This window comes from Panthera uncia, chromosome B4 (assembly GCF_023721935.1).
Source record: "Panthera uncia isolate 11264 chromosome B4, Puncia_PCG_1.0, whole genome shotgun sequence".
Classification (NCBI taxonomy): domain Eukaryota; kingdom Metazoa; phylum Chordata; class Mammalia; order Carnivora; family Felidae; genus Panthera; species Panthera uncia.
This window is the reverse complement of record NC_064809.1, coordinates 67707522-67717145: the sequence shown is the minus strand read 5'-3', so window position 1 is coordinate 67717145 and position 9624 is coordinate 67707522. Positions and strand designations below refer to the sequence as shown.

Genomic DNA, 9624 nt, shown 5'->3' with positions numbered 1-9624 from the left:
CATGCCCGTAACAAGTTCACTGGGAGGCAGGATATGCATACTCAACAGCATTACGACGTAATTAAATATCTGGATGAAAATGGCTCGTAGAGTATTAAAGAAACTTACAGGCTGGGGAAGTCCCTGCTGAGGAAGATGGAACTGAAAAATGGCTTAATCAAATAAATGCCTTCCAAGTGCAAGGCGTTTTTCGTGCGTTAAGCAGTTTAATCTTTGCCACCACCCTATCATGAGGATATGATCTCCGTTTTAGAGATGAAGAAACATGCTCAAGAGAGTTTAAGTTGCTCAACGTCACAAACTACTATGTGTTAGAACCATAATCTGAATTTGGGTCAGCTGTCTCCAGCGCCTCGTTTATTTTGCCACACTTCTCCTCTTCGGTTTGGAGCCACCAGGGTCAGGATTTACCTGCTCCGCATTTCTTCGGTGTTCGCCTCGGACTCCAGTGCGCCAAGGTCTCCCCCACTCATTGCGCCTGCGCGTCCCGCAGCTACCAGCTCCCCACCACCCCCTGGGAGGGGCCCACGGCGGCGGAGGCGGGGTCAGGCTAGCTGCGGGTAGTCAGCCCGCCGACGAAGGTGGTTGGGCGGGGCGAGAGGGGGGAAAAGAAGGAACGAGGGGCGGGCGCGAGGCCGCGGCGGAGGAGGAACTTGTGGCCGCGGCTGCGCGGTGCTGTTCCCTTCGCTCCAGTTCGCCGGGAGGGCGCGGTGCGGCGCGGAGGCTGCGGCGGCTGCGGCGGCTGAGGCGCGGGTCCGGGGCGATGCGGCGCTACCTGCGCATCGTGGTGCTGTGCCTGGCCTGCGGCTTCTGCTCGCTCCTCTACGCCTTCAGCCAGCTCGCCGTGTCCCTGGAGGAAGGAGCGGGCGGCGGTGGCGGGAAGCCGCAGGCCGCAGCGGCTTCCTGGCTCGCGGGCGGCGGACGCGGCGGCGCGAGAGGGGTGGGCAGCGCGGGCCCCGCAGCGCATCCCGGCCGGTCAGACAGGTACGGGCTGTTCCCGGTCTGGGGGCCGAGGCCGGGAAGGGAGGAGCGGCGGGCGCGGGGACGCGGGGCTTGGCCTGGCCCGGACAGCTCCCCGGTCAGTGCCGCGCCACCCGTCCCCCGGCCCCCGCCTCCCGCTTTGCCGCCGTCCGTGACCCCGTCTCTCATTTCCCTCCTTCACCTCCATCCGGGGGTAGCTCCGCCGGAGAGCACCCCATGCTCTTTGTGTTTGCCCTCTGACCCATTCCTTATGCGCCTTTAAAGCAGATAGAAATTAATTTTCAACTTTTAATTGACAGTTGCTTTTTTTTTTTTTTTTCCTTAAAGAATTCTTTGAAAGTAAAAGGTGCCCCACAAAAGCCTTCTTGCTGTTTGGCTAGTGGGAATTCCCTCTTGTTTCCATGGAGTTCAAGTTAAGATATTTAAACATCAGGCTGGCGCCCTAGTTCAATTTTTTCCCCTTCTCTTGAATGGGGCGTCCAATTTTTGTGTGTTAACGCCTACATTTTCATTATTAGTGAAATCTGGACAGAGCTTTTATGCGTAGTTTGAATTTTTCTTTAGGAAGCAATCGGTCTGTTCTGAAACTTACAGCCAGTTAAGAAAAATCAGCGATGCTTAACATGCTCACGTGTTTTGTGGGATGGGATATCTTTCTCTAAAAATCGGTGTTTGAAAAGAAGCATAGTGACTTACGTGGATTTGCACAAATCACTGCCAGAGTTGGAATCACCGTGAGATTTAAAGGAAAAAAGAATGCGACGCACTATGAATGCTTAACAAAACCTGAGCGTTTGCACTTCCTTGAAAAATAGGCTTCTTTATTTGTGAGCACCTCTCTGGGAATCTGGGAAGGACTCAGTGCTCCCTTAGTAAGAGGCAAAGGCTGCTTTGATACAGGAAAGCATAGGGTTGGTGAGACGAAGGAGTGCAGGTCTGCTGCAGGCTGTTTAACATTCTTCTGAGAGTTGATGGCCCCTTTCAAAATGAAAGGACGTTTGGGCAGAGGAGCAGCATGGGAAAGCAGGATTGTCATATTTTGTACCCAATGATTTGATTGCAGTCTGGCTAATTCCTGACTATTCATAAAAGCAGAACTGCTTCCAGTCAGGTGTGGGAGAGGCAGTGAGTGACGACCTGAGTGAGCTCATGAAAAAGGAGGCTCATGAAAAGCTGCTCATGGTCTATTATGTGATTGTGAAGCACTTAAAATTATTTCTGTATTGGGTAGAATTGTAAGGAAGCAACATTTTAATCAAAACACTGTATGAAATTGGACAGTCTCTACACCCAACGTGAGGCTGGAGAATTCTTAGATCTGGGTTCTTCATTTTAGATATTACTTATCTAAAAAAATTTTTTTTAATGTTTATTTTTGAGAGAGACACTGCACAGAGCACAAGTGGGGGAGGGGCAGAGAGAGAGAGGGAGACACAGAATCGGAAGCAGGCTCCAGGTTCTGAGCTGTTGGCACAGAGCCGGATGCGGGGCTTGAACCCATGAACCACGAGATCAGGACCTGAGCCACCCAGGCACTCCTACATTTTTAAAGATTTCTCATAGAGTTTGGCCAACTTTTTGACTACCACAGGATAAAGAGTAAGTGTCCATCTTTAACCTCTCTTCTTGTGTATAAATCATTTGACCAAGGTCCAGAAGGCATCAGTAATTGGACCAGAATTGTATTCTTTGATCCTTCAGTGCTCTTTCTGTAAAGTTTCTGTGTGTGATAAGAATCTAGTCTGAGTAATCTTTTATCAGCGGAAAATGGGGTGTGAGGCAAGCAACATTTTTATTTGGTAGGACTCGATTGCCATTGCAGTCTTACTGTTTTGAAGCAGTCTTACCTGCAAGACTGAAACTATTAATTTCCTTCATTCATTTAAAATATGGGATTTAGGGGCGCCTGGATGGCTTAGTAGGTTGAGCGTCTGACTTAGGCTCAGGTCCTGATCTCATGGTTCGTGAGTTCCAGCCCTGAATCGTGCTCTCTGCTGTCAGTACAGAGCCTGCTTTGGATCCTCTGTCCCCCTCTCTCTCTGCCCCTCCACTGCTTGTGTTCTCTTCCAAAAATAAACAAACATTAAAACAACAAACATGGGGTCTAGGTTATATCCAGTAGGTTTTACTGCTCAGATCTTATGGAAAGTATTCATTGCACAAATTCCATGACAATAAAGTACTTGGAAGAGTCCTTCCAAGTTCTCCAAGTAAAATTTCTGAAATGATAAGAACAGGTTTTCAGTGAAATCTGTTAATTAATGTATCTGGTTTGAATCCATTATTTTGGTATTTAGAAAATGTGCAGGTCTTAGAGTCAGACAAACCTGTGTTCATACTCTCTGCTGTGAAACCTTGACCACCTCTCTATTTCAGTTTTCTCACCTGTAAAATGTAGGTAATAACTTACCTTAATTTGTAATAGAATCCTTAGTTGTCAGTGATTAAAACCCAGTACAACCAACTTAAGCAAAACAGTTATTTATTGGCTTACGTGGGTTGCTGGCAGGAGGAAAAATGAAAGGAAATGCCCGGGCAGCTCCAGGGACCTTAAGGACTAGGACTCTTATTTTCTTCACTGTAGAAAGGCTTTATTCATGAGCTCTTTCTTTGGGGTGTTTCTTCTCAAATCTCAAAAATTTCTAGGAAAAGACTCCGGATTTTCTAGGAAATTTCAAAATTCTAGGAATTTCAAAAATTTCCAGGAAGAGGCTTTAGATTTTCTGGCAATTTCTAGGAAAAGGCTCTGGATTTGTTTGTATCACATGTCCATCCAGGGACAAGTCAGTGTTGTCTAGGGTGGGGATCTCTGATTCTCAGGGTCTGTGTCATTTGCACATCCTTGTGGTGGACAGGATAACGTGAGTGGTGTTGGAGATGAGTGGTGTCTTACGAGAGGGGAATGCTGGCTAGGCAGAGGCTCTGCCACATAGAGAAACTCTCTCAAGCTGTTCGATACTGACGGACTCTTGGCTAAGGTATTCAATGTAAAGCAGTTATTATTATCAGACATCAGGACTTCCGTAGAGGGGATTAGTCTATTTTGTGACTTTACTCAGAGTGATTAAATTCTCACATTTCACTGATAAGTCTTGAGGGTGATCATCAAGATCTCATCTTATTGTGGCTGTGTGGTGGTGTGAAGGGGGTGGGGGGAATCAAAAAACTAGTAAACATTTGAGTGAGAACCATTTCTGGACCCATCATTCTGTTTTGGTATATAGTCCCCTCACTCTTTCAGATCTGGTTAGGCCATCGAGTTCTCATTTTTGCTGGTCTTGTGAATACTAGTAGGATATACTAAGCATCTTTAGGGCTTTGGAGCCAGACTCCAGCGTTGCCATATGCTTGGCTGTATGAACCTTGAATACATTTCCTCATCAGTTAGATTAGAGATAAGAGAATCTGTGATACTGGATTGTTTGTGAGAATTGAAATGAAGTAGTTGGAATAGGTTACTGAGTATGGTACCTGGCACAGTAAAACCGTACCTAATATGCTGATGGTTTCAGTCATTTAAAATTTTTTTTAAGAATAGAATCCATTTTCCTTTTTAATGTTTATTAATTTATTTTGAGAGAGAACGAGAGTGTGAGAGGAGGGGAGGGGCAGAGAGAGGAAGAGAGAGAATCCAGGCAAGCTCCATGCTCAGCTCAGAACCTGACACAGGGCTCTATTGCAGCGAGATCATGACCTGAGCCAAAACCAAGTCAGATGCTTAACTGACTGAGCCACCCAGGTGTCCCTCAATCATTTAAATTTTAATCATTAAAAAAATGTTTTTTCTGACTTCTGGGAAAAATCCTGTCCTCAGGCCCCAGTCCAGACCTGTTTAAACCAGAATACCCGTTAGTGGGGTCTGGGAATCTATATTTTAGATATGTGCCCCAGGTTATTGTTACAAAACCAAATATTAAGAACCACTAATTTAGCTGACAATGGTTTGACCCTCTATTTTTAGTACAGAATTTTTTTTCCTTCTTCTCTGCAGTCATTTTTGAAGAGAGGAGTTCAGACAGTGAATAGTGAAACAAATTACTTACTAAAGCCACCTTCATCTTCTATAAAAGCAGTACGTTGCACTTGTGTTTTAGTTCATTGGCGATCGTACTTCACGTGGCTGTGAAGTGCTTAGCACAAACCTGACTAGTAATTAATTAAAATAATGGTCTGTGCTTTTGGAGGGGAAACTGATTAGGCTAACAACAAAAAATGTGAACTTTTTGATTTAGGAATCCTGTTTTAACACATTAAGGTTATTATCTGTGTTGTTCCTGTTGGAAATACTTCCCCCCACATATTGACTTAACCTGTTTTTCAGTGTATTGGCATTTCTGTGTATTCAAATTGGCAGTTCTTTATCATTTTCATTTTTGTCATGCATAGAAGAACTTTCTACTGGGGAGTTTCCCCCCCTTTTTTTAACATTTAAATTTGTTAAAATGTTTATTTTTGAGAGAGAGGGAGCGAGCATGAACAGGGGAGGGGCAGAGAAAGAAGGAGAGGGAGAATCCAAAGCAGGCTCTGTGCTGTAAGTGCAAAGCCAGACATGGGTCTCGAACCCATGAACTGTGAGATCATGACCTCAGCTGAAGTCTGATGCTCAACCGACTAAGCCACCCAGTGCCCTATAACAATTAAATCTTTTAATCCAGGGGTGGATTAAAACGCTCAGTTGATCGTCTAACTCTTGATTTCAGTTTAGATCATGATCCCAGCACTGTGGGACTGAGCCCTGCGTGGGGCTCCACACTAAGCGTGGAGCCTGTTTAAAATTCTCTTTCCCGGGGCGCCTGGGTGGCGCAGTCGGTTGAGCGTCCGACTTCAGCCAGGTCACGATCTCGCGGTCCGTGAGTTCGAGCCCCGCGTCAGGCTCTGGGCTGATGGCTCGGAGCCTGGAGCCTGTTTCCGATTCTGTGTCTCCCTCTCTCTCTGCCCCTCCCCCCTTCAAGGCTCTGTCTCTCTCTCCCCCAAAAAAAAAAAAAAAAAAAATACAATCAAACGTTAAAATTCTCTTTCCCTCTCCCTCTCTCTCTCTCTCTCTCTCTCTCTCTCTCTCTTCCCCCCACCCCTCTGAGAGCTCATGTGCTCGCGCGCACTCCCTCTCTGTCTCAAATAAATTAAAAAAAAATTTAAATCCTTAACCCAGTCCCCCCTCCCCCCCCCCCCAGGAGAGGGTTGGGTACAATGGGAAGCTAACCTACTTTTGAAATGGATAAGTAATTGTTCATTGCCATTTGTATATAAGCAGTCCTTTCACATTGAGTATTCATGAAATTAGAGATTTGAGATAAAGACCTGACGTAGCTAGACATTGTTGTCTGGAGGCAATTTTTAGTTGAAAATGAGTGACCCAGGCACTGATCTTCAAGTAATGCTGATTTGTCAGTATCATGGGAATGGTCTCCTCTAATGTGGTCACGAGCATCTCTGTTTCTCTTGCCACAGTCCCAGAGCAGGTATCTGTGCCTTGAAATTGCATGGGTGGCTCACAGCATTTCGTTCAGACTTCCACATTCTTTTGCTGGATATGCCCAAACTTATCTCTGACTGTAAGGTGTACATGGTTTTCACTAAAGCCTCAAGACTATCATGGACATTTTGAAATGAAAAATACCCTTTCCAGTTTAAAATTATAGAAGACCTTCTCTTACTAGATTTAAGGAAACTTCAAGTTTGAGAACTGTTACTGTGGAGAGTATTATATAATTAATTAAATGCTCGGCTTAATCCCAAGCATGAAATGTCTCAGCTCTTCAAGTACTGAAATTTTGGGGAATTTTGTTTTTGATCTTTTTTATTTAAAAAAAATTTTTTTTAAATGTTTTTATTTATTTTTGAAGGAGAGAGAGAGACAGAGCATGAGCAGGGGAGGAGCAGAGAGAGAGACACAGAATTTGAAGCAGGCTTCAGGCTCTAAGCTGTCAGCACAGAGCCCGATGCGGGGCTTGAACCCACAAATTGTGAGATCATGACCTGAGCTGAAGCCAGACACTCAACCAACTGACCCACCCAGGCGCCTCTATTTTTTAACTTTTAAAATAAATATTATTTCACAGGAAATTGCAGAGATAACCTTGTATCAGTCACTCCATTTCCCCTAATAGTGGGATCTTAATCTCTGTGAGCATAGTACAATACTAATACAACTGGAATATATGTGTTTCAATATAGTACAATATTGTAACCCCAGAAATTGACATTGTACAGCCCATAGACTATATTCAGATATCACCAGTTCTACATGTGTTCGTGTATGTATGTGTAGTTTCATGCAGTTTTATCACATATGTAAATTCGTGTAACCACCCACACAGTCAGGATACTGGACTGTGTTATTACCACAAAGATCCCTTGTGCTACCCTTTCATCATCACTTTGGAGACAAGGCACCTGGAACTAGAAACATTACACTATATGAAATTTGAGGAGGAGTCATAGTAAAGTTTATTTCAACTTACTCTACAATGAAGGAGATTTGCTTTTATGGACTTCATTGATTTTTGGATGTCACTGTTTACTGAAGACATACCCACTTAACTCAACTTACAGTTTTGCCCCATTAAAATTAATCAGTTGAATTACCTCTTTGAAAATTGAACTGTATTTCTGATATTTCGTTTTCAATAATTTTAAGGAATAAAAGCAAAAGCAGCTAATAATTAGAACATGGATAACTACCTTTTCTTTCCCAGTATTTTTTAATATTATTTTTTTGTGGCCTAAAGTACAGTTGCTATCTGTCTCCATATTAGTTGTTTTTTTCTAATTTTTGCTTGTAATAACAGTTGCTGGTACATAATGAGTTTCTACTCTCTATTTTAATCTTTGACTATTTTTTCATAAGTGAGAGAATGTAAGTTTGAGAAATAAGAAACATTAAATTATGGTACCTCTTGCCAGTAGCACATTAGTGTTTTATGATTTTTTTTAAATAGTAAGAGGCATGTATACTCCCTAGTGCATATTTTTATATTTCCATTAAAGAAAGACAGGAAGATATCCCTAAACTGTGTTTTCAGACATTGAGTTATGGTCAAGAAACTTACCTAAAACTTGATTTTTTTTTTTCCCTGCAGTTTCATCTGCATTAATTACTTTAGAGTGATTACATGATCTAGCAATTCCCCTTGTAGGTATATATGCAAGAGAATTGAAAACATATGTTCAGAGAAAAATTGTAAATGAATGTTTATAGCAGCACTATTTGTAATAGCCAAAAGATGGAAAACAACCCAAATGTCTATAAACTGATGAATGACTAAACAAAATGTGGCATATCCATCCATTATTAGGGCATAAAAAGTATTGAAGTGTACTGATAAATGCTATAGTAGATGAGCCTTGAAAATAATTCGAGTCAGACTGAAAGAAGTCAAACTTGAGAGACCACATATTGTATGATTTCATGTACATGAAATATTCACAACAGGCAAATCTATAGAGACCAAAGATAGATATTGTGGTTGCCTAGGTCTCAGAGGTTGAAGAGTGCAACTGGAGGCAGAAAATGGTATTATTACATAATTTCAGTGGATAATTTTTATGGAAGAATTTAATTGGGGAGTTATTTTTCTTGAGACTTAATTTTCCATTTCCATTTTTCATTTCCATTTTCTACTCTTGTAAGGTTTAACAGGAGGACATGGAATAGCCAGAATAGTTATGGCCTTCCTGAAACAAAGGTGCACTGTAGGTGTTGAGTCTGAGTAAATTGTGGATTTGTTTAAAGAAAGCAGTGATAATGCCTGTATCTGAAAGATGGAGATATATGTTTGAACAAGTTTGTTGTGAGGCTTAAGTGGATGTGAAAGCACTTGACTCTGAAAAGAACTCTGTTGTTAACACCACCACTGAGCCTGTGTCTCATATGGAAAGGCAAGACTTAAAAAATACATAACTGTTCCTGGGAGGGGACAGACGTTCATGGGTTTTACTGGTCTGCATATATTTTCTTTTTTCTTTTATTTCCTGCTTTTGCAGCCTTTTAAATTAAGATATGTTGGGCTTGAAAATGGTGTCTCTGTAAAGGTAAACCAAATTACAATGTAATTTTTTTCCATTGATTTTAAAATTCCAACTGGAGGTTTTTATGCAGGAGTATACAGAATTATTGAGGCGGCATTTTAAAAACTATCTGTGCCCCACCCTGTTCTCAGATATTCTGATTTAATGGGTCTGGTATGGGGCTCTCTGGGTGGTTTCCCTGTGCAGCCTGGGTTCGAGATCCCCTGCCCTAGACTGTTGGCATTTGTGAGAGGTGTGATCAGAGATCTTTGCAAACTGAAATTTCATCTTTTGCTGTAAAGACAGTAACCTATAATTGAATTTATAGCGACAGAAAACAAAGTTACATGGTGAGGCGGCATGAAATGACCTGGTTTAGAGACTCACCCTGATTTCATACTTGCTTTAGTACGCAGGCCTCACATTGCAGTGAATTTCAAATGAAACTATTGTTTTGGAAAAGAGTAACAATAAAAAAAACAAAAACATACTTTTTGTAATGTGAGGTGTTGTAGCTGTTGTTGTTTAGCTCTGACCTGCAGTCTAAGCAGAAAGACTGTACTTATAACTTCAGTTTAGCTTGTGTAATATAGCAGAACAAAGATGATATAGATAATGAAACTGAGCCATGGATGT

At 42.4% G+C, this 9624-nt stretch overlaps 1 protein-coding gene across 5 annotated transcripts in view; it reads left to right on the top strand.

Annotated features, from left to right (window-relative positions):
* The first annotated feature begins 671 nt into the window (after window positions 1–671).
* Window positions 672–9624, top strand: part of GXYLT1 (glucoside xylosyltransferase 1) — a 52334-nt gene continuing 43381 nt past the window's right edge. For 3 of the 5 annotated variants that reach the window (XM_049625303.1, XM_049625299.1, XM_049625300.1), the window contains exon 1: window positions 672–984. In XM_049625303.1, coding sequence (XP_049481260.1) covers window positions 764–984 — 221 coding nt within the window. In that variant the 5' untranslated portion in view covers window positions 672–763. The remainder of the gene's footprint in view (window positions 985–9624) is intronic. The other 2 variants (XM_049625301.1, XM_049625302.1) reach the window with 1 other exon arrangement.